General features: G+C 42.9%; 2 protein-coding genes across 3 annotated transcripts; both read left to right on the forward strand.

Annotated features, from left to right (window-relative positions):
• The first annotated feature begins 629 nt into the window (after nt 1-629).
• Nucleotides 630-15,889, forward strand: LOC121565814 (glycerophosphodiester phosphodiesterase 1-like). Of its 2 annotated transcripts, XM_045214654.1 has the most exons (7): nt 630-814; nt 906-1,292; nt 1,794-1,969; nt 5,505-5,610; nt 13,669-13,761; nt 14,163-14,374; nt 14,741-15,889. In XM_045214654.1, the coding sequence occupies exons 2-7, from the start codon at nt 1,032-1,034 to the stop codon at nt 14,886-14,888; spliced, it is 996 nt and encodes a 331-aa protein (XP_045070589.1). In that variant the 5' UTR covers nt 630-814; nt 906-1,031; the 3' UTR covers nt 14,889-15,889. The 2 variants fall into 2 exon arrangements, with proteins under 2 accessions (XP_045070589.1, XP_045070588.1); XM_045214653.1 differs by having other exon boundaries at nt 630-1,292.
• On the forward strand, nt 15,799-22,042 carry LOC121568740 (MAPK regulated corepressor interacting protein 2-like). The gene is made up of 5 exons (XM_045214656.1): nt 15,799-16,327; nt 16,654-16,723; nt 17,927-18,069; nt 19,800-19,916; nt 21,562-22,042. The coding sequence occupies exons 1-5, from the start codon at nt 16,273-16,275 to the stop codon at nt 21,630-21,632; spliced, it is 456 nt and encodes a 151-aa protein (XP_045070591.1). The 5' UTR covers nt 15,799-16,272; the 3' UTR covers nt 21,633-22,042.
• Nucleotides 22,043-26,471: the final 4,429 nt, after the last annotated feature.

Raw genomic sequence — 26,471 nt, forward strand, 5'->3', positions numbered from 1 at the left:
ACCCGGTGTGGTCGTCTGCTGCAATAGCCCATCCATGGCAATGACCGACAAGTTGTGAGTTCTGAGACTCCATTCTGCACACCACTGTTGTACTATGTCGTTATTTGCCTGTTTGTGGCCCGCCTGTTAGCTTGCAAGATTCTTGCCATTCTCCTTCGACCTCTCATCAACAAGCTATTTTCTCCCACAGGACTGCGGCTGACTAGATGTGTTTTGCTTGTTGCACCATTCTCCAGTAAACCCTAGACACTGTCCTGCGTGAAAAGGCCAGGAGGCTGGCCGTTTCTGAGATGCTGGATCCGGCGCGCATCGATGATCATATCACACTCAAAGTCACTTAGGTCACTTCTTTTGCCCATTCTAAAGTTCTATCAAACAGTAACTGAATTTCTCGATGCCTGTCTGCCTGCTTTATATAGCAAGCCATGGCCACGTGACTCAATGTCTGTGGGAGCGAACCATTTTTGTGAACAGGGTGGTGTACATAATAAACTGGCCTCAGTGTAATGTTCAGCATCTATAGATGAGTGAATAGCCACAGTCAGAAACTCTCCACTATGGCTCTAGCCATAGAAATATAATGAAATAGATTATAGGAATGTAGAATATATTTCTGTCATTCTATTTCATTGTATTTCTATGGTTCAGACTGAAGCTGTCAGGAGTATAGACCGGGCAGTGTGGTACCTCTCCCTCGTCTCTACTTCTCCATAGCAACGACCTCTACATCCGTGTGTACTATGAACTAGAAACCGACTGATGCGCTCTCCTTTCAAATCTCGGATTCTGCAACATCCCAGCGCAAAATAATATGGTGTGTATATTTTTGGGAAGCTGAAGTAGTTAGTCGGTTGTGTCTGGAATGATGATTAATTGAAGTCTCTTTTTTTTGCTGTGTCTGGTAGTTACCTAAGCACATGCATCTCGGTCTCAACTTGGAATCTCAGCAGCAAGGAACTGTCATTCGGTGGTCAAGTAGGTTGATGTATTGATTTTATCAGTGGAGACATTTTAATCAACGCTTCTAAACGATGTTACAAATTGGAGACGAAGTTTATTTCTCTGCGGTATTTCTGCTGGTTCTATTCGGGACCAGGAGCGCGATTGGAGCATCGTCCGTCACCGCATCCATCTACGTCTTTATCGTGATGTTTCGGTTCCCACAAGTGCCCGCTAACCAGGCGAGTCAGGTGCTTCGGCCCACTGGTCTTGCGAGCGCCGGCGTCCCCGTGGTTGCGCACCGGGCAGGGGGACACGATGCTCCGGAGAACACCATTGCAGCGATCCGAGAGGTGAGTCAAGGACAAGCATCAGTTATCTACCCTGTCTGACCTATTTAATGCTGTAGCTGCAAATAAAATGATGAGTAGGCATACTAGGCTATAATGATTTGATTTAGGGGCAGCAGGTGAAGTGAGCAGAGGCTGATGAAAGGCATATGAGATCCCTTGTCTGTACTGTGACATCGTTTCATATTATCACTGTTGGCCAAAATCCATGCGAGAGATTGAGCTTGTTAACTTATTCTGCCATGGTTAGTTATAGTTTAGAATGTCTTGAACATGAATGTTTTGTATCTATCTATTCTTTAATTTGAACTACCTTTTGGCTAATGTCTAGGCCTACTAGATCAGTACAATCCCAGTTGGTTTTATAGCCTGCTGCTGCTTCTCCCCTACGCTGCCTATCTATCCATTTCAGATCTATATCTGTCCTGTCTTTCTCCACACACCTCTCCATCCCTTCCTTCTCTCCCTCCTCCCCCTGCTTCATCCTTCTCTCCCCTCCTCTAGGCCAGCAGGAATGGAGCCACAGGGGTGGAGCTGGACCTGGGCTTCACTGCAGATGGAGTGGCAGTGCTGATGCACGATGAGACGGTGGACCGCACCACCAACGGGACGGGAGCGTTGGGCACGCTGCGTCTGGCAGAGCTCAGGACGCTGGACGCCACGGGCAGACACAGGCTTAGGTGGGCTTGGCAGGGGAGTGAAGGTTAGGGCCTGTTCCAAAAGCATTGAACTCCAAGGTCATATTCATTTTACATTTACATTTTAGTCATTTAGCAGACGCTCTTAACCAGAGCGACTTACAGGAGCAATTAGGGTCAAGTGCCTTGCTCAAGGGCACATTAACGTCATTTAGCAGACGCTCTTAGCCAGAGCGACTCACAAATTGGTACGTTCACCCCTATAGCCAGTGGGATAACCACTTTACAATTTGGGGGGGTTAGAAGGATTACTTTATCCTATCCCAGGTATTCCTTAAAGAGGTGGGGTTTCAAATGTCTCCGGAAGGTGGTGAGTGACTCCGCTGTCCTGGCGTCGTGAGGGAGCTTGTTCCACCATTGGGGTGCCAGAGCAGCGAACAGTTTTGACTGGGCTGAGGGGGAGCTATGCTTCCGCAGAGGAAGGGAGCCAGCAGGCCAGAGGTGGATGAACGCAATGCCCTCGTTTGGGTGTAGGGACTGATCAGAGCCTGAAGGTACAGAGGTGCCGTTCCCCTCACTGCTCCATAGGCAAGCACCATGGTCTTGTAGCGGATGCGAGCTTCAACTGGAAGCCAGTGGAGTGTGCGGAGGGAGGGGGGTGACGTGAGAGAACTTGGGAAGGTTGAACACCAGACGGGCTGCGGCATTCTGGATGAGTTGTAGGGGTTTAATGGCACAGGCAGGGAGGCCAGCCAACAGCGAGTTGCAGTAGTCCAGACGGGAGATGACAAGTGCCTGGATTAGGACCTGTGCCGCTTCTTGTGTAAGGCAGGGTCGTACTCTCCGAATGTTGTAGAGCATGAACCTGCAGGAAGCGGGTCACCGCCTTGATGTTGGCGGAGAACGACAGGGTGTTGTCCAGGGTCACGCCTAGGCTCTTCGCACTCTGGGAGGAGGACACAGCGGAGTTGTCAACCGTGATGGCGAGATCATGGAACGGGCAGTCCTTCCCCGGGAGGAAGAGCAGCTCCGTCTTGCCAGGGTTCAGCTTGAGGTGGTGATCCGTCATCCATACTGATATGTCTGCCAGACATGCAGAGATGCGATTCGCCACCTGGTTATCAGAAGGTGGAAAGGAGAAGATTAGTTGTGTATCGTCAGCGTAGCAATGATATGAAAGGCCATGTGAGGATATGACAGAGCCAAGTGACTTGGTGTATAGGGAGAAAAGGAGAGGGGCCTAGAACTGAGCCCTGGGGGACACCAGTGGTGAGAGCGCGTGGTGCGGAGACAGCTTCTCGCCACGCCACTTGGTAGGAGCGACCGGTCAGGTAGGACGCAATCCAGGAGTGAGCCGCGCCGGAGATGCCCAGCTCGGAGAGGGTGGAGAGGAGGATCTGATGGTTCACAGTATCAAAGGCAGCAGACAGGTCTAGAAGGACAAGAGCAGAGGAGAGAGAGTTAGATTTAGCAGTGCGGAGAGTCTCCGTGACACAGAGAAGAGCAGTCTCAGTTGAATGACCAGTCCTGAAACCTGATTGGTTTGGATCAAGAAGGTCATTCTGAGAGAGATAGCAAGAGAGTTGGCTAAAGACGGCACGCTCAATAGTTTTGGAAAGAAAAGAAAGAAGGGATACTGGTCTGTAGTTGTTGACATCAGTGGGGTCGAGTGTTGGTTTTTTGAGAAGGGGAGCAACTCTCGCTCTCTTGAAGACGGAAGGGACATGACCAGCGGTCAAGGATGAGTTGATCAGCGAGGTGAGGTAGGGGAGAAGGTCACCGGAGATGGTCTGGAGAAGAGAGGAGGGGATGGGGTCAAGCGGGCAGGTTGTTGGGCGGCCTGCAGTCACAAGTCGCAGGATTTTATCTGGAGAGAGAGGGAGAAAGAAGTCAGAGCATAGGGTAGGGCAGTGTGAGCAGGACCAACAGTGTCATTAGACTTAACAAACGAGGATCGGATGTCGTCAACCTTCTTTTCAAAGTGGTTGACGAAGTCATCCACAGAGAGAGAGGGGGGGATTCAGGAGGGAGGAAAATGTGGCAAAGAGCTTCCCTAGGGTTAGAGGCAGATGCTTGGAATTTAGAGTGGTAGAAGGTGGCCTTAGCAGCAGAAACAGATGAAGAAAATGTAGAGAGGAGGGAGTGAAAAGAAGCCAGGTCGGCAGGGAGTTTAGTTTTCTTCCATTTCCGCTCCGCTGCCCGGAGCTCTGTTCTGTGAGCTCGCAATGAGTCATCAAGCCACGGAGCTGGAGGGGAGGGCCGAGCCGGCCGGGAGGATAGGGGACACAGAGAGTCAAAGGATGCAGAAAGGGAGGAGAGGAGGGTTGAGGAGGCAGAATCAGGAGATTGGAGGGAGAAGGATTGAGCAGAGGGAAGAGATGATAGGATGGAAGAGGAGAGAGTAGTGGGAGAGAGAGAGCGAAGGTTGCGGCGGCGCATTACCATCTGTGTAGGGGCAGAGTGAGTAGTGTGGGAGGAGAGCGAGAGAGAAAAGGAAACAAAGTAGTGGTCAGAGACTTGGAGGGGAGTTGCAGAGAGATTAGTAGAGGAGCAGCATCTAGTGAAGATGAGGTCAAGCGTATTGCCTGCCTTGTGAGTAGGGGGACGGTGAGAGGGTGAGGTCAAAAGAGGAGAGGAGTGGGAAGAAGGAGGCAGAGAGAAATGAGTCAAATGTGGACATAGGGAGGTTGAAATCCCCCAAAACTGTGAGGGGGTGAGCCATCCTCAGGGAAGGAACTTATCAAGGCGTCAAGCTCATTGATGAACTCTCCAAGGGAACCTGGAGGGCGATAGATGACAAGGATATTAAGCTTAAATGGGCTAGTGACTGTGACAGCATGGAATTCAAATGAGGAGATAGACAGATGGGTTAGGGGAAAAATTGAGAATGTCCACTTGGGAGAGATGAGGATTCCTGTACCACCACCCCTCTGACCAGATGCTCTCGGGGTATGTGAGAACACATGGTCAGACGAGGAGAGAGCAGTAGGAGTAGCAGTGTTTTCAGTGGTGATCCATGTTTCCGTCAGCGCCAGGAAGTCGAGGGACTGGAGGTTGGCATAGGCTGGGATGAAGTCAGCTTTGTTGGCAGCTATTCATTAGGAACTTCATTAGGCAGAAAATGGATTGAAACGGGGAGGGACCAATAAGAAATGCTTGGTTTTGTTTTCCATTGCAAAACATTTTCTGTTGTATAGCCTAGTGAACATGACCCTGACCTGAATGTTACGCCTTCAGTGTTAGCAGATCTAAAAAGAAAATAAATTGGTGTGACCCATATTATGGTGATGAGCTTCCACCATATGGATTACACCTGTTCAGTTCCTTTAGATCAGCAAACACTGGTAGGATCAGCACCTGGTGCAAATGCATAGTAAACATGGCCCCATGTGTGATCAGTGAGTTCATGAGTTCAGTTGGAGTTCAAGCAGGACAGAGTCAGAATGACTGAAAATACACTGGTGGGGAGTGTGAACTGTGAATGGTACGAGGCCAGATATAGACCTAGTGGTGGTGTCTCAAATATAGCAGCAGTACAAACGTTTGTGTGTCCCCGCTGGCCTTTGTGTGTCTCCAGGGAGAAGTTCAAGGGGGAGAGGGTGCCAACGCTTCAGGAGGCAGTGGAGGAATGCATCAACCACCAGCTGACCATCTTCTTTGATGTCAAAGATCAACCTGATAAGGTATTGGCCCTGTCCAGAAACAACCCCTAGCCCCTACTCCCTAGATACAACTGGAGATCTGAGAGGATTGGATATAGGTCTAAACAATATGGTGATAGCTCCATCTTGTCTTCTGATTGGCTCTGTAAAATGTTTACCATATTGCTTACACTCAGTTCTTCACAGGTGTCTAGTGGGTAGGCTATAGGGGTTGTTTCTGGACAGGGCCCTCTAGGCAGTAGGTGGAATCACTGCTATAAAGCTTTAAGACTTAGGGCTTCACTACAGTATACACCAGATTTTCCCAACCCTGGTCCTCCAGTACCCCAAACAGTATACATTTTTATTGTAACCCTGATTCAACTTGTCAACTAATCATCAAGCCCTCAATGAGCTGAATGAGGTGTGTTTGTCCAGGGCTACAAGGAAAAGGTGTACTGTTGGGGGCACTCGAGGACCAGGGTTGGGAAACACTGGTATACACCATCCAACAGCACTTTGAATGACAACCACATAATTTTAAGGTGAAATGGTAGGAAACTGTGAGTTTATAGCGAGATTAAGTTAAAACCCAGCTGTTTAAGGCAGTAACATAGGAATCCCTACCACAGAGACTGGTCATAAAGAAACTCACAGCTGCCTCAGACAGTGGGTCTGAAAGGAATTCAACCCCCCTTGCAATGTGACTCACTATCCTTCGACCTTCGCGTTAGATTTGCCAAAGTCACCTACAGACCTCATTATATACACAGTAAATTTTGAAGTGTTAAAGTAACACTTAAAGAGTTAAATTTAACACTATTTCTGAGTGTATATGGTCCCACCCTGAAATAGTGTTAATTTGACTCTTTTCATAGTGTTAACATTTTAGAGTTAAATTAACTCTAAATAGAGTAAAAAATTCTTAACACTCGCTACACTGAATAGTGTTATTTTAATTTTACACTAAAGGTTAAATAACACTGGAGAGTGTAAATATTACCCTTGGAAGAGTTAATCATTTACTCTTCTAAAATAACAAATCAACTCTGATTGAGTTTGATTCCAGTCCAGTTTAACACTGCATGGAGTTGACACTCAAGGTTAAAATAACTCTGATAAGTGTTGATGTTACACACTATTGTGTTGATAATTGACTATCTTGCAGTGAAAAAACAAGCTCAAATAGAGTCAAATTCTAACACCGTATAGTGTCACGGAAATAAATCTCAGCATTATTCATTTTACACTTTTTTAGTGTCAAATTACACCAAATACTCCATTAAGTGAGTAAAAATCACAACTTACCACAAAATAATGCATTTCAAATTTTATTAACAGCTCAACTATGTCAGGCTAAAATATATTAAGAATACAAATCCCTTTTTAAAACATTGACCTTAGGTTTCCATAAAATGGCAATAGGGGAACAACATACAAGGAGGAATCTGTCGTTCCATACTTCATTTGAACATCAAAAGGTTTAAAGTAACACAGTTCAGTAATGTTGATCACCTTTTGAACCCTGTCTGGATGCATCCTGACCTTAAAGGCATAGTAATGGTAATCAAAACACACTGTTTCCATCAGTTTTCCACAGAGCAATACACAGTCATCTTTCACAGCAATAATTTTGATTTTACAAAATACAGGCATCTCAAATGCTACCTCAGTACAGATAATGAAGTCACGGCGGTACTCTGTACCATGATGTTTGATCCACTTGGCAGAAAACACACTGGTAGACAATACAGACCCACATTTTAAAGCAATCTCGGGACCTTCTTTGAGCTCACTAAGTGTTACCATCTTCCCCGAACCTAAAGTTAATCTTTCCTTGCTAAAGGACTCTCGATACATTGCCATACAACTTTGGTGCTTTTTGGCTAATGTTTTTGTTACATTTTTAAAGCTTTTTAATTGCTTCTTAAAAAAATTATGTTTAGCTTCATAACGCATGCACCACATGTGCAGAACTGGGCCGATGTTTTTTATATTACGAGGGTAATGAATCATGAAGTGATGCTTTGGTAAGAGATTGATTGCAGGAAACAACTGCTTGAAGAGCTGATGATGATCAATGATTAAATGTTTGAGGTAAATGGTCATGCCTTCTGTAAGGACTGGGGAAAATACAATGTTAACAATGTGTAGAAGCAAAAGTAGAAGATGCCAGTGCTGGTCATCTGACTGTATTAAATCACCAAATAGCAAAGGCATATTACGTAATAAGCACCAAGACTGTATAGCATTCAACCCCAAATCATTACTTCCATCAAACAACTTTACTCTAGGTGGATCGGTTTCGCTGCTGATTGTATCCATAGTCAAAAGCATGTATTCTACCAGCCAGTTGTTCAGCATTTAGGAAGTTTTCCTTAATGTACTGCAGGACAAGTTTGACTTCAAACTGAGCAACTCCTTCTAAAATATCGTGCATTATATCTACAGAAAAATTGTTGGCTGTATTAAAATACTGTAGTGAATTCAGCAGACAAATGCGTTTGACACCATAGATATGAGGTAGTGTAGGATCTGTTTGTAAAGTTTGACAGTGCAGTTTGTGCATCTCGATAGTTCGTAGTACAACTTTTGGATCATCTTCACAGAACACAGTTTGAAAACAATCTTTCTCAAGGAGACAGAAACGACAACAATACCTTGCCCCAAATGACTCCACAAAGCCAAATAAACCATGCAACCCAAGATTATCACCAGTGACCTGAACTATGGTACCGTGAATCACATCTTTCAATCTGGGAACTTTAAGTCCCTCTGTCTCGAGTACTTTAAGATCACTGACAAGTGGCTCAAGTATCAAATTAAAACCATAACGCTTGATGTCCTGCGCATGGAAAAGAGCACCCAAATGAATATTTATCAATGATGAATTAAAGATTGGGGGAAAATTCCTTAATGTAAAGTATATAGCACCTAATTTGTGTATACCCTTTTTAGACCCCAAGGGGTTTGCTGTTTCAAAGTCGTCATAAAATAGCTGGATCTGTATGGCATCTTTTTCTATAGAGAATAAGGGACTTTTTTTAAAATAGGCGGCATCTCTCAAGTCTGCATACACACCTTCCTTGGGCATGTGCCTGGGCTTGAACATGTCTGCAAGTTCTGGGTTTTGAAAAATGGCCTTTAGTGTTTCTAAAATAGGAATATATGCAAACTTGTCAGTTACAACGACCTGATCGTATGTCCCAGTTGTTTTGTTTCTTCTGCTGTCAAATCTTGTGCCAAGCACCTTTTCAACAGGTTCTACGATTCCCCATTTCTCTTTGAAGTGTTTATTTCGTTTAGCTTCTGAATTTAAGGGTGTGAAAGGGTTTTCCAACTTTTGCAAAGATTGTTCTATTCTGTTCTTATTTTCAGTTTCCTGTGGAGATAAGCACTGCAAAGCTGCATCTGTAGCTTGACTTTGAATCTCAAAAAACACTTCTTCCATGGAGGAAACAAAACTATTTACAGTAGATTGACTTAATCCAGCTGCTTTTAGTTGTGTAACAGCAGAGGCACACATATCTAGAGTGCTCCTGTTGGACTTTTTCAACAGAGTAGATGTGGCTACCTCGTGTTCATTAACTGTCCGTGACGTTGTAGCTGTCTCCTCTACATTAGTGGTCACTGCCTCTCCAATGCTGCTTAAATAAACATCAGGGTCAACCTGTTGGTCAATATACTCAGTGTGTTTTGTGTTTAAATGTTTCCTAAAACCAGAAAACGTACCAAACGCACAGCCACATCCAGTCTGAGCACATTTAAGCCGGAGATTTTTCCAGGCAAGTAACCGTGAACTAATCGTAAATGCCTAACAAGCATATTTGAACTCGATAACTCAGCCTGACAAACAAAACACTTCATGTTCGAGGAGAAACTTCAAGCACTAATGAAGTAACCTCGCCCTGATTTCAGCAACACGAGGGCTCTCTTTGACCTTGCCAGCATCGATGCTGTACACTGTAGTTTGGATGAAAGTGTACATGTTGTGGAGCATGGTGTTGTAGGATGTGCCAAACACAAAATGTAACTTAAATAGTTCGTCAAAAGCAACAAGAGAAGAGGTTGACCTGCAAGGTATGGCATTCTTGTCGATAATGATGAAGAACTGGTGGATTGCATTCTTCTTAACTCCAACAGCTAGGAGATAGGGCTGAGCGCTAGTAGTGATGGCATCGAGATGCTCTTGAATGTTTGTTCCGGTCTGCGAAGACAAATGAGGGAAAACTGTAGTTAATGGCCAAGTAGTTGTAGAATATGCAGAAAGAGCCAATACACTACTCTTATTGAATATGAATATTGAATGAATACTTGTAGCCTAATATTAGGTGTTCATACCACAAATTAGAAAAAATACAAACCTTCTTGAATACCACAAGATGTTTCTCTGCTTGGGATGCGGAAACCTTTCCTGGTCTCTTCCGACCCTGAGCGGAGGGTGGAATCAGGTGTATAAGCAGTAAAACCGATGACAGATCACTGTCCCAACCTGTAACAACACAAGTTCAATGTTAACACACTTCAGTTACGTTGTTTTCTTTACAAAAGACCCCCAGACAGACAGCAGTTCTACATCACAAGAAGTTCTCTAACTAAAACATCCACAGGGCTGAGTCAAATCTCAAAAGTTTTGTTCAATATACTGCTACAGAACGTACTCGTAAATCTTTCACAGATCCAGCTTCTTAGTATTATGTTGATATTTAAATGTTTACACATAATGTTGATATTGCAATACAACACAAAAGGTAGGCTTACAAGCATCTTACCAAAGTCAACATCCAATTCAGTGCCATCCTCAGGAGGATCAGCTGCCAGCAAGAGTTCTTCAAGCTCACTTGTGGATGGAAGCTTTCTGCAATAATAGACACCATGAACTTCATAAAACAAAGAAATAACGTATTCATTAATTAGTCTAATTAACTGAAACAAACCTGAGTCATATTTGATGGTTAGCACCCCAGTTGAGGGATCCTTTATAATATCCTCAAAAACATCATCATCCAATTCAGTCCCTGAACTGTCAACAATTTTCACACCTTCTGTTACAGCTGGGACACCAAACTTTGCAAATGCTAGAAAAAACAGGGATAAAAGCTTGTGTAAACAAAAGTAAATCATTATTTATATAATAATTTCACTGTGTACACCTACCTTACCCTATAAAATAGGTTTTAAACAAACACTATTAAGTGATTAAAATGTTTTTTTTGTAGCATCATAACTATACCTTAAGCAATGCATCCACAATTAAAGTGTAGTTACCAAGGGCAAAACAGAAGAAATTTAGACGTACAAAAATGGACCAGTTCCAAAAACCTGAGAACTTAACATGTCCCATCATTTTAGGAATATTCCAGTATATCAATTTTAAACAGCTAAATTCAGACAGTTATTACTAACATTGTCAAATTCTTACCTGCAATCAAAAAGTCTTTCAGATTTGGCTCAGTTATTCTGACAAATTTTGGACATCTCCAAGTTTAGCTTTAAGCAGCATGCTCCTGCAAATAGTATCAGTACAATTTCTCACAGTTAAAAAGTTGATGGTCTTATTTTAGCAGTATTTCCTCAAATATAAGAAAAAATATTGTTTCAAGCCACCAAAGTGCTGAGAAATGATCAGCACTTTTGCAGAAATGGCCAGTTAAATTGAAGTTACTGTCAAACACATTAAAAAGGATAACGTCTGATTTTCATCCTTGTAACATTAATGTTACCGCCCCTTGCCCGCACAATTACTGCAATTGTTGGGTCTTGGTATATTATAGAGTGTGGTCTAGACCTACTCTGTCTGTAAAGTGTCTTGAGATAACTCTTGTTATGATTTGACAATATAAATAACATTGAATTGAATAATGTTAGCTAAACGTTACACCATAAGTGTGTGCTAAGATAGTGCTTAAGTATTTTAACAGTACTGCTGCTGCTTTGAAACCCGAAAGTCATTTTGTATAATATCCAGGAAAAAATAAAGGCACACCGCTTAAGCAGTGTCCAAGGTTAATGTCTACCCGCCCGTTAACATAATAAATCCATGCCACCCGCACATAGTTAGCCAGTCAAGCTAACGTAGCTAACTGTAGCTAGTTTAGCCAACTCCCCTTAGTCTTTGCTATGTTCCTGTAATATCTGAACGTTAACAAGAAGTACACAATCCCCCTCCACGTTGTATTAACATAACTTACAATAAATCGGGCTGACATTGTCTAGTTTGAACGTTATGTTCGTCAGTTAATGTTAATTAACGTTAGCTTAATACTGCTGGCACATGGACTGGACAGAAGTCAGTCACAACATGTTAACGTTAGCCTTTTTAAAATTCGACATTTTAAGACCTAAAACCAACTAGAGTGCACTGTTAGCAACGATATAAAGTAATTCTTAAATGCTGCTTCTGTTAAAATGACAAATAATGTGTGTATAGTCGCTTAGGAGAAACTTACCGCAGTCATTCCACATGAAGAAAATGGCGCCGTGAAAATGTGTGGTCCGTTTGAGACGAGTCGTAGGTGGGCGGAGCTTTCCAGAGTACGTCTGACACTGCGTCTTTTAACAACGTACTTTTTCACCAACACTGGGCGGTATCTTACTCCAACTGTTGTAGTAATAACTCTGTAAGAGTCAATGTACTTTGACACTGCATATTTAACACTATGGAATTTACTGTGTATGGAGGACCAAAGCAGTCAAAAATAATTCAATACTCTAGAGGCATTTTCCCGGACACAGATTAAGCCTAATACTCCCTTTTTCTCCCCAATTTCAATCTTGTCTCATCGTTGCAACTCCCCAACGTGCTCAGGAGGCGAAGGTCGAGTCATGCGTCCTCCGAAACATGACCCGCCAAACCGCGCTTCTTAACACCTGCCCGCTTAACCCGGAAGCCAGCTGCACCAATGTGTCTGAGGGTCTGTAGTGACGCCTCTAGCACTGCGATGCAGTGCCTTAGACCAATGCGCCACTCGGGAGGCCCATAAAAATGATTTTCAATAGAGATTCTCCATTGAGCTTTTTTAGTCCAGGACTAGGCTTAATCTGTGTCCAACAAACTGCCCTTTAGTGTTTTATAGTATTAAAGTCCCAATGCAGCCATTTTTATATCAATATTTAAACAAATCTGGGTAACAATTAAGTACCTTACTGTAACACATTTCCATTAAAATTGTATTTTCAACCAGCAACTATCAGGAAATAACACTGATCACATTTTTTCACACTTTTACAGTGTTAGTTTCATCAGATGTTGTACAATATAAAACACAGGAAACAGAATTTTCACTCCACTGGGCCTTAAATAAGATGCCACTTGCTGACAATAAGATCATCATATTAAGATCATCATATATCACAGCCATACTCCAACAGGCGGACTGTGGTCCAGATCTGGACCCAGAATGGGGTCAATACGGAGCGCGGGTCCCAAAAAAAAAAAAAAAAACTCTGGCTTTCAATTTAATACAGTTGAGAGTTGTAATTTCAGAGAGCTATTTATAACCTGTCAGAAATGTCCAGTTGATCAACTAGCCCATGTTAGCTAGGTAGGTAAGTTAGGCTAACTAGCTATATTGATCTTGTAGTTATCATGGCCAGATTGTGCCCAGGAGCCTTTACCCCCAGGGGGCCCCCATAGATTTTTGTTGACTCACTCAGGTGACATGGCAAAATGTGTAGAAGTGCAGAAAATCTGCTTTAAAACTGCACAATTTTCTCTCCGCCCCATGGCAAAATGTGTAGAATTGCAGGAAATTAGCTTAAAACTGCTACATTTTATTTCCGCCAACAAGAGGGGTGTGACTGGACCTTCTCAAATAGTAGTTGAGTAGCCATGATATATCATGTGTTGTACTGTCACATACACAGGATAGGTGCAGTGAAATGTGTTGTTTTACAGGGTCAGCCATAGTAGTACGGCACCCCTGGAGCAAATTAGGGTTAAGTGCCTTGCTCAAGGGTACATCGGCAGATTTGTCACCTTGTCGACTCGGGTATTCAAACCAGTGACCTTTCGGTTACTAGGCCACCTGCCGCCCACGTGTTTTTGTGTTGCACTGCATGTAGTTTGACAGTAAGTAATGTAGATGTTCTCTCCACCAGGCAGCTGCAGCCCTAGGGGAGATGTATCAGAAACACCCTGTCCTCTACAACTCCAGCATTGTCTGCTCCTTTCAACCTAAAGTAATCTACAAGGTAACCTTTGCAACATCTCTGCTCATTTGAGATTTAAGTTTGTTCGAAAACAACATTTAAACTCAGTAACACACAACATATCCCTACTATATGCAAAAAACGTAAAAATTCAACCGTAAATATGAATTGAGACATCTATGTGCACATTAAGTCATCTTCTATTCATTATAGTAGTGTTTTTCCTCTAGTGTGCAGTTTAGCACCAGTCTGGCCCAGATCTGTTTGTAGTGTTTTGCCAACTCCTACAGTCATTGTCATGTTTGGCCTGAAAACAACCGTTGGCAAACAGGTCTGGGTCCAGGCTAGTTACACACTGTATGAATGTGTTATTACAACAGTGTTATCAGTGTCGTCATAACCATAACACCACCTCTGACCTCCTCATCGGTCAACTCCTCCAGATGCGTCAGGCGGACCCTGGGGTGGTCACAGCCCTGACCCACCGGCCCTGGAGCCTTAGTCGCTACGGCGATGGCACGCCCCGTTCCCTGTCAGCGTGGACGCACTACTGGCTGGGAGTTTTGGACGTGCTGCTGGACTGGGCCCACCACCACCTGTTGTGGAACCTGTGTGGTGTCTCAGCCATCCTCATGCAGAAGGACTTCATCTCCCTGTGAGTAATACTAACCGCCGTGGCTCGGCGTGAGTTTGTTACATGGGTTGTGTTCAGTAAGGAGGAAATTGAATAAAATGCTCTGAAACTGGGAGGGACTACCTGGACTTATTCAACAGGAAACTCTAATTTTTGTTTTCCGTTGCAAAACGTTTTGCTACATACAGTGTGCTCTAATGAACACATCATTGCTTGTTAATATCAGAGGAAGGTCAAAATTGGGACAATTGTATCCTATTGTCAGATAACATATATTGTCTGTATTCATATAATATATTGATGTTTGTTGAAATATTGAAACAAACATTGATACCCTGACCACTGACCCAACATGTCTCCACTCCCCTCATCTATCCCTCTCTACAGGGACTATGTTCAGTACTGGGCAGAGCGAGGGGTGGAGGTGGTGGGCTGGACCATCAACACAGCCGTGGATAAACAGTACTACCAAGATGTCCTGAAGATCAGCTACATCACGGACAGCCTGAGGGAAGACTGTGAGCCTCACTACTGACTGACAGAGACAGGGTATACACACACAAACACAAAACACACACAAAGTTATAGAGTACTACCTAACAATAAAGTGTAGTTGTACAAGGACTCAGAGCTCAATATCATATGGAATATGTACATGGAGTATGAATGTACAGGACAGTACACATCCAATATAGCTGCATAGCAGATCATTGTCTAGTTCAGGTTGCCCCTTTTAATCAGAATAGTTTTTACTGCAAACACTCAAAGAAGATCAAACAGTATCATCACTCATTTGACAACTATACTATACCAGCAATACCACCATTATCTCAGAAATACTCTCTTGGACCAATCATCACACCACTAAATGCAGACAATTTGCTCATTTGCCATGTTGAATTTTTCATCTTAATACAGATATTTTAGTGCATTAGGAGATTAGGCTACATTCATTAATATTGTATTAATGGTATGACACTGCTATAACAATGGTACAAAATACATCTCTCTTTGTTTACATGTATCTTTGATTTCTCAATGAAAACATTATTATATACAATGTATCCTTTATGAAACCATGTTATTTATTGTGACTACTGTAGGCCCACTGTAAATATTGGAAAAAATAAATATCCCCTGTCCTAATTTGCATGCAGACTGGTGCTGAATAGTGAGTATTGTAGTGGGTATGTGATTGCATTGTAAGGTCACTGTGTATACATGATGGAGGTACACCTTATTCCTGTTTTGTTCATATCTGAGAGCAACGTTGATGACAGGGGCAATGCTGCACCCCTATCTTCAGGCCTGACCTCTGCCATACAGTCAGGTGGACACTGTCCCTTTAAACGACGGAGGGAGGCGTGTTGCGTTGTCAAATGTGTGAGCTGCGTTGGTTGAGTGTCTTTGTAGCTCAATGACAGCCCTTGTTTCATCAGATCTGACATTGCACCGACTCCGACAGCCCCAACAACCCACTTCTTCACACACTGGATGCAAGGCGATCAGCTCTTGCCACATGGCCTATGGAGAACGTAGCAATCTAGAATGGTTTGTTTCGAGATACGTTTTCACCTTGAATGATTTTATACCGACAAAGAGGAGCTTGATTCATGGTTATGTTTATGCGCGGTAGGTTATCCCAACAGTTTCCACCAGTCGTTCGCAGCGCAGAAGATTCTAGTAGTTGAAATGCAGAAATAACTTTGAAACGGAATTTTCCCACTGTAACGTGAAAAACACGGACCTGTTTTTTGAATTGTGGATGCGTCGAGAAATTGCACGAGAGGAAATATTGTACAGATTGTATACATTATAAACTGTGCCTATACCCAATTTGCCTCTGACATAACCGGCCTGGAAAGTATATTGGACACTTCAAAGTGCCATACTGAAGTTCACTAGGATTTTGCTAGCACATGATGTACACAATTACAAGAGGTCCCAGCAAACTTGTTACACAGCGACGAACAGGTGAGTGTGGTGGATCCAAGGAGACCGATTCGGACACTTTTGTAACAACGTGCAAGTGACCCCTCCCTCACACTGTCATCAAAGTAATGATACATTGTAATTCTGAGGTTAGATACATGACTTGTTACATGTTAACATTTACAGTGTGGCACGAGTGTATTTTTGCGCATGGTTTATGCATGTGCCAATGTTGATGCCAATGCATTAAAGTGGCTTCATTCAGATGCAGTAACATACGTTTCGTGTTTTCAATGGTTAACTTAACATGTTGATAACGCTTTCCTTTTTAGTACAATGTTGATATCTATTCCCTTTTTTAATATCAGGTCCAACGCAGCAGATTGACAACAAAATAAATGACTTCAAGCACAAACAAACGACTTGGTCAATACCAGAGTAAGTACTATTATTGCATTGTACATAGGCTTAGCAGTGTTATTAGCATATAATCGCACTGTTACTGTTATTGTACTGTAATGATGTTTGGCATAACTTCACCTGCAGCCCGTGAAGGATTTTCTGAACGTTTCAGAACGTCACATCTTGCAACACTGTTGTAGCGCGAGCGCCTGTGTTGGCATGTAATAGTAGCAAGCTAGCTATAAAAACGAATATCCATGGGGCACATTCTATCTCAAGGCACACACTCGCGGGTCTTTTCCAAGCCACAACCACCTGCTTTTATGTCATTGAACAGGGACATGAAACGACCTTGTGTGTGGGAAGCAAGGTTACTCACGAGCGTTCCTGTCTAGTCCCAACACGAGCATGCTAGCTGAGTAACATGCTAGCTTGGTAGTTGCTCTCTGCTGTCTACTCACACATGTTTACTAAGTTTCAAGATAACCGGTATCAAATAAACAGCAACAATAAGGCGTGTGTCATATTTTTAGCAATATTTCACTAATTTGCAGTGGTGTAAAGTACTTAAGTAAAAATTGCGTCTGGTTTGCTTAATATACGCAATTTGAAATTATTTATACTTTTACTTTTGATACTTAAGTATATTTTAGCAATTATATTTACTTTTGATACTTAAGTATATGTACAACCAAATACTTTTAGACTTTTACTCAAGTAGTATTTTACTGGGTGACTTTCACATTTACTTGAGTCATTTTCTATTACGGTATCTTTACTTTTACTCAAGTATGACAATTGAGTACTTTTTCCACTGCTAATTTGGTCCTGATCGAGGAGAGAAGCAAGAAGCACAATCTGCCACATATCCATCATGGCATCCTCCAATCCCGCTTTCTTATCATGTGGGCTTTCGTAATCACCATAGAAACCTTACTGTGTTCAGAGGTATGGTAACCGATGTGGTTCAGTTGGCTGACTTCCCATCTAGCTAGTCCTTGCTCAAAGTGAAACATACATTTTAATCCATTTGTCATGAATTAATGATTGAGAGAGAGCAGAGTCAGAGTAATTTATGACACCTTTTTAACTACTGTAGCAAACATGCCTAAGAGAAACTCTGTTTAGAGAACATTACATCATGTCATATTTACTATAGGTCTATAGGTATATTGTGTGTAGACTTAAAATAAATCAACAAGTGCTTCATGTTTAAGCCCATCTTTTTTTGTCCTGCAGCTCTCCTGCACCCAAGATAGTGTTTAACCACCTGAACGGGAAGAAGTACCACCACACCCCACCAACTCTTCTACAGGTGGACCCCCAGCCCAACGAGGGCTTTACTGCTGTACACCAGGAGAATGTCAAGTTTATCTATGAAGGTAAAGGAGTGAGAGACCATAGAAATATATAAATGACAGTAGGACCTCTCCTCTACCACTCCCTCCCAGTGTTCTCCCACCCAGTTACAGGCAGGGTGAGGGTCATGGTTGGAGCAGAAGTTAGTCTCCCCTCCCAGGCTCAGCAGCACAGCTGCACTGACACTGATACCAGTGATAGCAGGCACACAGCTCAGGGAGCTGCCTGGAGTTCCACTACCCTCACACCCAAATTGAAGACCTCTGCCAGCACCATCGTGTATAAATGATCTACTCTGCCTCCAATGAAAGTAGTACACAATGGCTTCTCAAAATATGTGTTTATAATCACTGAGTTAGTCTGCAGAGTGTAATTGAACGAAGACACTAGTATTTTTTTGTGCCTAAGTGGAACTCTACACAGTAAGCTCATTTAAAAATACTGTATTTCAACATTAACCCTAACCTACCCAGCCAAACAGCGTGTAACTTCTTAAGTAATTTCTCCCTTGCCCATGTGACACACTAGGTCGTTCCAACTGAAAGTTTGTAATGGAAGCACATTAACTACATAACCTTGCTCAGAGTGAACAAGGACAAAAAGCAGGCCCTGCTCCTACTAGGCTTTCTACAGAGAGGTTCTAGAAATGGGGATTGCAACAAGTTTTACAGGATCATTAACCAGTAAATACACATTTTAGGCCACTACAATTACACCCAGTAACATTAGAAAACATGTTGGTTCAACACTTGTAAGTCATGTGAAGGTCCATATGGTGAAAGGTGCCTATCATAGATCTGAAAGGATTGGATAATTAATATGGTATCTCCATCTTGCCTTCACCATGAGCATGTTTAAGTAAAATGATAGTAACGCAAACTTGCCTTTATCATTCAGTCATTTATTCAGTCATTCATTCCTCAACACCGGTTAATTTTGATTACCACACGCTATCGCATTTTGAATTTTGACTTATGATTTTATTACATTAGTACTTGAATGATTTGGACTAGTGAGATAAGATTGGCCATTAATTCCAGTTGACTTAACGCTCATAAATCCACATGACAGAGTGCATTATTTAAAACATAGTTTCAAACGCAGAATGCTTTGTAACATTTGCCCTACTGGACCTTACACTGTGGGTGTGACATGACAGGACTACTGTTGGTCAAATGTTATTTCCTTTTTACACATTTTAAGCTGCAAAATGTTTTAGCCTGACTGACTCTTAGGGTGAATTTCCCCCCATTGTATGTTAACCAATTTTGACTATATCGCTGTCTGCTTTCATATTTGTGTATTCTTCTTCTTTGTTTCTACTGGTAGTATTTTGTTGCATGCTGGTGTATGTTTAATTGTAAAGATGTACTATATGCATATTGATGGTTACAGCCATTAGCCGTGGTATATTGGCCATATACCTCAAAGTCCTGAGGTGCCTTATTGCTATTATAAACTGGTTACCAGCGTAATTAGAGCAGTAAACATTTTTTTTTATCATACCCATGGTATACGGTCTTATATACCACGGCTGTCAGCCAATCAGCATTCAGAGCTGGAACCACCCAGTTTATAATTCATAGTAAAGATGTACTATATGCATATTGATGTTCTGACACACACTTCGCAATGTTAAACTAAAGCATGTCTAAGAACAATCTATAGATTTCTATGAAAACCCAAGGAAGCTACATTCAATTCTACTGAAGGCTGCATGAATCCAGGTTGTGTCTGTGTGTTCCTGTTGCAGCCTGGCAGGAGGTAGTGCAGCAGGTGGAGGAGGGAGGAGCCAGTGACGAGACAGGAAGTGCCAGTGCTCAGGGACCAGTGCAGTATTCAGAGACCAGCCCCAGCCCAGCCATGAAGAGTGAGTCCTGACCTGAGTTTACCTTCCTCCTCTAGTCTCATCCCTTAAACACTCATTCACTGGATCTGTTCTCCATTCTCTCCCGCTCATCACATTTCCCTGACACTACACCACTTCCTCTGTCCTTACTTTTCACACCTTCCTCTTTTTCTCTCCCATCATCCACATTTTCCCAAAATGTCTCTCAATTTGTCTGAATATTTGTCAGTAGTCACACCAATGTAACTACTGTAGTTACACATTGTAGTGTGAGGCGCTGTAACATTGTTCTGCTACTCATTGTCCCTTCTTCCATAAGTGATCAGGCTGAATGAATCCAGGTGACAGTAATCTAAAGGGACTCTAATGATAAAAACTGGTCCAGAAGATCAGAGGGAGGAACAGGGTGTCCAATGCCTGGTATATTTAAACCACTGACTGACCTAAGTGTGGCCATAGTAGACAGGGAGAGCATTGAGGCCTCATTTTTATCATGTATTTTTAGGTAGCCCATTGTTTTTAAAATTAGTACTGCGTAATTAAGTGTTTGTTACAGGGTCCCCGTCAATAATGGCTGATCCCCTGGCTGTGATCCCACTCTCCGAGGGTGTCTCAGGGGGAGTGGGATATGCAAAAAACACATTTCTATTTCACACCTCACACTTGTAAAAGTTACCCACTTGTACAGTGAAACAGGACTATAAAAGCACCCCCTAATAATATTCTGTTATTATGAAGAATTCTAAAAGTATGCGCTACCATGCACCATTGGCATGTGTCGTAATGGAAAGATGCACCTTCTTTTGGTCACCTGGACAGCAGGTCACATCTGTGTGTGTTAGGGATTAGAGCTAGGGCTCCCTGGCCTAGTTGGGTCACAGCACTGCCACCACATAAACCAGTGTGATGGAGGGTTGTCAGTCATCGTGTCTTCATTCTTAGCAGTGAGAAGAGGCGTTTTGGGAACGTCATATTGGGGAACATTCGGAAAGTGATATAGGGAAAAGTCTTATTGGAGAACACTGATTGGGAATGTCATATTGGGGAAAATTGGGAAAGTCATATTGAGGAACATTGGGAATGTTCTAATAGGACCTCTGAGTAGTCACTGTTCGTGGTCTTAAAGGCCCAGTGCAGTCGAAATTGTGAATATTATGAGAAAAGACTCCCTGAAATTGCAGCCTGTTTTGGCCTGCCTGGTGACAACATCAGGCGGTAAATTAGTTAATAGAGCAATAAGAAAGAGAATTCCAAACCTCTCTGCCAATAGCTAATTTTCAGTTTTCCCCTCCCCACTCAGACAACTCCCAGACAGTCCTAGCAAAATTCTTGCTATTTTTGTTTCTCTTCGACCATTTTAATTGAAAACAGCCACAGTAAGGTACTTAATTGTTACCCAGAAATGATTTAATATTGAGATAAAAACAGCTGCATTGGACCTTTTTAAGTAATTTCACCACTGAATTCTTACTTTAGTTTTCTAAAATATAGTCACCATCAATGTTTGACCTGTTCCAATTATGTACTTCTAAACTTTGTTCACATCATCACCCTACAAAAAAGTTGAGGTCCACTTATTAATGCTGTTGCACCATAAGTGAATACTGCCGCACCATAACCCAATGTTTGAGACCTCCTCTAACTCCCTTCTTTTCCCCGTCCCCAGACTTTGTGCCCATCGATCTGGATGAGTGGTGGGCCCAGCGCTTCCTGGCCAACATCGACAACCTGTCCTGATGGGCTCCACCACCTGGGGCCCCAGCGGCCAGAGGAGAGGGCCTTATGGAGGGGCCTGCAGGTTGGGGTGAGAGGGGGGCTCAACCAGGTTGGAGCCTAGTACACCTGGTAGCAGGTGTGGGTCTTCTCCAGAGGTGTGGAAATATGGGATGACGATGGGCATTACTCGAGAGCAGCGCTGGGACGCTGGCGATGACGTAGCCATGGCAACCCCTCGCCTGAACTCTTTTACCTTCTAACAGAAACAGTACAACCAACTAACCAACCAACGCTGTCTGCTTGGGCAGCTACCTGGAAGATGCAAGTCTTGAATTTGTGGTTATTCTCCATCTCATCAACCCAACACTGTGGCCTAAGATGTCAAAATGTCTGTACTACTTTAAAAACGCAGTAAAGATGTGTTTTCAAGATGTGCGCTGGTGAGATTTATTTTTCACTCAATTGGAGTTTGGATGTGGCTTGCAATGCCATAGCTCTACACAGGGTGTCACTGATGTCAAACAGCAGTGATTCATTGCTTGGCTACATGGAGAGAACTGATCCCTGTTTATACCTGAAGCTAACATGCATCCTGATCTTGTCCACATTCTGATTTAGCCCACATTTTTAGACAGGTATAGACAATTAAAAAGAAGGGATTGTGATCAGATCTTCCTGACCTCCGGAGGTAGTCATGCTGCATTCATAGTACCACCTCCAGAGGTAGTCGGGAACAAATTGATTGGTTGGATGAAAGCTTAGTGGGAAGAGCTTAGTGACACGTCAGTGGGTGGAGTTTACAGGTGAGAGTTAAATAAAATAAAGGCTGGCAGGGAGGTTGGAGGAAGATGGAGGGTCAGGGAGGGAGCTTGGAGGGTCAGGAGCTTGGAGGGTCAGGGAGAGAGGCTGGAGGGTCAGGGGGATAGGATGGAGGTGGATGGAGGGTCAGGGAGAGAGGTTGGAGGGTGTTAAATGAGGCGAGGAGAGAGGACACATGGAATTGAGGAAAGAATAATTGAGAAAGAGCCTTGGAATTCTGCTCAGGAGTTTTCCTCATTCAGGCCAGGATTCAATACTAGGCGCATTATAGAGCAGCACTAGACAATAGAAAGCCGACAAGAATCATGGGTCACGTTCAGCAGGACCCAACGTTTTGGAACGTTCATATATAAATGGGCTATGTAGAACAAACATGCCTCTCTGACATGTAGATTAAGGAATCACATCAGCTAAATAAATGGTTTTCTATCTGCAACGTTCGACAACGTTTGGCAACTGAATGTGGCCCTGGCCTCAATTTTGTTCTCAGGGAAGCTCCACCTCAAAGGTAGACCTAATGTGATTGGTTGGATGAAAGCTCAGTGGGCAGAGCGTAGAGTGGCATGTCAGTGGATGGAGTTTACAGGGTCATGTCTAGATGGGATCCAGCTTTTGTCAAACGTTTATTTTTTGCATTTCAGCTAACCCTAACCCTTTTCTTAACCTAATTCACCTAAACCTACTACGACAGGTCAATTCTGACAAAAGCTGGACCCCTTCTAGCCATGACCAGTTTACAGGTGAGGGTCCAATAAAATAAACGCTTTTAAAAAGGTAGGTTTGAGGTGGATGGAGGATGTTAAATGCAAGTTGCGACTCGTAATGTTCCCAGTTCAAATCCTGGTAGCGACTTGTTTTCCAACTCTACCCAACATTCTTAACTAGTCACATTTCTAAACGCAACATGCAACAATTTCAACGATTTGACTGAGTTACAGTTCATATAGGAAAATCAGTCAATTTAAATACATTCATTAAGCCCTAATCTATAGATTTCACATAACTGGGCAGGGGTGCAGCCATGGGTGGGCACTTGGCAGCTAGGCCCACCCACTGGGGAGCCAGGTCCAGCCAATCAGAATGAGTTTTTCCCCACAAAAGGGCTTTATTACAGACAGAAATATGGCTCAGCAGAAATTAACATTTAATTATCTGAAAACAGCTCTGGTGGACCTTCCTGCAGTCAGCATGCCAATTGCACGCTCCTTCAAAACTTGAGACATCTGTGGTATTGTGTTGTGTGACAAAACGGCACTTTTTAAAGTGGCCTTTTATTGTCCCCAGCTCAAGGTGCACCTGTGTAATGATCATGCTGTTTAATCAGCTTATTGATATGCCACACCTGTCAGGTGGATGGATTATCTTGGAAAAGGCGAAATGCTTACTAATAGGGATGTAAACAAATTTGTGCACAACATCTGAGAGAAATACGCTTTTTGTGTGTATGGAACATTTCTGGGATTTTTTATTTCAGCACGTGAAACATGGGACCAACACTTTACATGTTGCGTTGATATTTTTGTTCAGTGTACTTCCTTTCTAACTTTGAACAGCTTTAAATATGTGACAAAACAGAGGTGTACTCCCCACCCTGCTGGCGCAATTGACTAGGCAATGGAATAGAAACCAGAAGGTTGCAGGTTCTAATCTTGCCAAAGCACTGTCTCAAAAAAATTATATTTATAGCCCTGGTTACACCTTGCATTAACATGTGGTTTTCATTATGTGATCCCATCACTATCTGGTCCCTCTTATTTGAGAGATTTCTATTTTTAGATACATTCACTCCATAGAGCAGCGGGCTGGACAGCCAACAACGCAGCTTTTAAAGGCATTTTCCCCTACGTCCACGGATATCGCATTTACAGTAATCTCTGCAGATGGCGGCTCAAATCAGAAATTACCTTTAAAATGTCAAGCGTGCTATAATCAATCAATCAAATGTATTTATAAAGCCCTTTTTACATCAGCAGATATCACAGAGAGAGAGAGAATTAGAGGGAGCATACTTAAATTCACACAGGACACCAGATAAGACAGGAGAATTACACCAGATATAACAGACTGACCTAGCCCCCAGGCACATAGACTATTGCAGCATAGATACTGGAGGCCCCCAGGCACATAGACTATTGCAGCATAGATACTGGAGGCTGAGACAGGGGTGGGTCGGGGGACACTGTGGCCCCGTCCGACGATACCCCCGGACAAGGCCAACCAGGCAGGATATAACCCCACCCACTTTTCCAAAGCACAGCCCCCACACCACTAGAGGGATATCAACAGGCCATTCTAGGGACAATAAGGAGGCCTGCGTACGTGTAGGTATGTACGGCAGGACCAAATCGGAGAGATAGGTAGGAGCCAGCCCATGTAATGCTTTGTAGGTCACCAGTAAAACCTTGAAATCATCCCTAGACTTAACAGGAAGCCAGAGGCTAGCACTGGAGTAATATGATCAAATTGTTTGGTTCTTGTCAAGATTCTAGCAGCCGTGTTTAGCACTAACTGAAGTTTATATAGTGCTTTATCCGGGTAGCCGGAGAGTAGAGCATTGCAGTAGTTTAATCTAGAAGTGACAAAACCATGGATTAGTTTTTCTGCATCATTTTTGGGAAAAACGTTTCTGATTTTTTTCAAATGTTACGAAGACGGAAAAAAGCTGTCCTTGAAATATTCTTGATATGTTCGTCAAAAGAGAGATCAGTGTCCAGAGTAACACAGAGGTCCTTCACAGTTTTATTTGAGACAACTGTACAACCATCAAGATTCATTGTCAGATCCAACAGCAGGCTTGGGACCTAGAACTAGCATCTCTGTTTTGTCTGAGTTTAAAAGTAAAAAATGTGCCACCATCCACTTCCTTATGTCTGAAACACAGGCTTCCAGGGTAGGTAATTTTGGGGCTTCACCATGTTTCATCAAAATATACAGCTGTGTGTTGTCCGCATAGCAGTAAAAGTTGACATTGTGTTTCCAAATGACATCACCAAGAGGTAGAATATATAGTGAAAACAATAGTGGTCCTAAAATGGAACCTTGAGAAACGCACAATTGATTTGTCAGAGATCCACAGAGACGAACTGATATCTTTCCGACAGACAAGATCTAAACCAGGCAAGAACATGTCCGTGTAGACCAATTAGGGTTTCCAATCTCTCCAAAATAATGTGGTGATTGATGGTGTCAAAAGCAGCACTAAGGTCTAGGAGCACGAAGACAGATGCAGAGCCTTGGTCTGACGCCATTAAAAGGTCATTTACCACCTTCACGAGTGCAGTCTCAGTGCTATGATGGGGTCTAAAACCAGACTGAAGCGTTTCGTATACATTTTTTGTCTTCAGGAAGGCAGTGAGTTGCTACGCAACAGATTTATCCAAAAATCTTTAGAGGAATGGGAGATTCAATATAGGCCAATTGTTTTTTACATTTTCCGTGTCAAGGTTAGGCTTTTTCAAGAGAGGCTTTATTACTGCCACTTTTAGTGAGTTTGGTACACATCCAGTGGATAGGGAGCCATTTATTATGTTCAACATAGGAGGGCCAAGCACAGGAAGTAGCTCTTTCAGTAGTTTAGTTGGAATAGGGTCCAGTATGCAGCTTGAGGGTTTAGAGGCCATGTCTATTTTCATGAATGTGTCAAGAGATGGAGAATAAATAAACTTGAGTGTCTCCATTAATCCTAGGTCCTGGCAGTTCTGTGCAGACTCAGGACAACTGAGCTTTGGAGAAATACGCAGATTCAAAGACCGCACTCAATGAACTTTATACGGCCATAAGCAAACAGGAAAATGCTCATCCAGAGGCAGCGCTCCTAGTGGCCGTGGACTTCAATGCAGGGACATTTAAATCTGTTTTACCTCATTTCTACCAGCGTGTTAAATGTGCAACCAGAGGGAAACCAAACTCTAGACCACCTTTACTCCACACACAGAGACGCGTACAAAGCTCTCCCTCGCCGCCCTCCATTTGGAAAATCTGACCATAATTATATCCTCCTGATTCCTGCTTACAAGCAAAAACTAAAGCAGGAAGCACCAG

The sequence above is a fragment of the Coregonus clupeaformis genome, unplaced genomic scaffold, assembly GCF_020615455.1.
Source record: "Coregonus clupeaformis isolate EN_2021a unplaced genomic scaffold, ASM2061545v1 scaf0293, whole genome shotgun sequence".
NCBI classification, from domain to species: domain Eukaryota; kingdom Metazoa; phylum Chordata; class Actinopteri; order Salmoniformes; family Salmonidae; genus Coregonus; species Coregonus clupeaformis.

Coding starts and splice junctions, on each gene's coding strand:
- LOC121568740 (XM_045214656.1), top strand. CDS start 16,273: ATGATGTACACAATTACAAGAGGTCCCAGCAAACTTGTTACACAGCGA. Junction 16,724..17,926: donor ACGACTTGGTCAATACCAGA/GTAAGTACTATT, acceptor TTTGTCCTGCAG/CTCTCCTGCACCCAAGATAG. Junction 19,917..21,561: donor CCCCAGCCCAGCCATGAAGA/GTGAGTCCTGAC, acceptor CCCCGTCCCCAG/ACTTTGTGCCCATCGATCTG.
- LOC121565814 (XM_045214653.1), top strand. CDS start 1,032: ATGTTACAAATTGGAGACGAAGTTTATTTCTCTGCGGTATTTCTGCTG. Junction 1,293..1,793: donor CCATTGCAGCGATCCGAGAG/GTGAGTCAAGGA, acceptor CCCCTCCTCTAG/GCCAGCAGGAATGGAGCCAC. Junction 5,611..13,668: donor TCAAAGATCAACCTGATAAG/GTATTGGCCCTG, acceptor TCTCTCCACCAG/GCAGCTGCAGCCCTAGGGGA.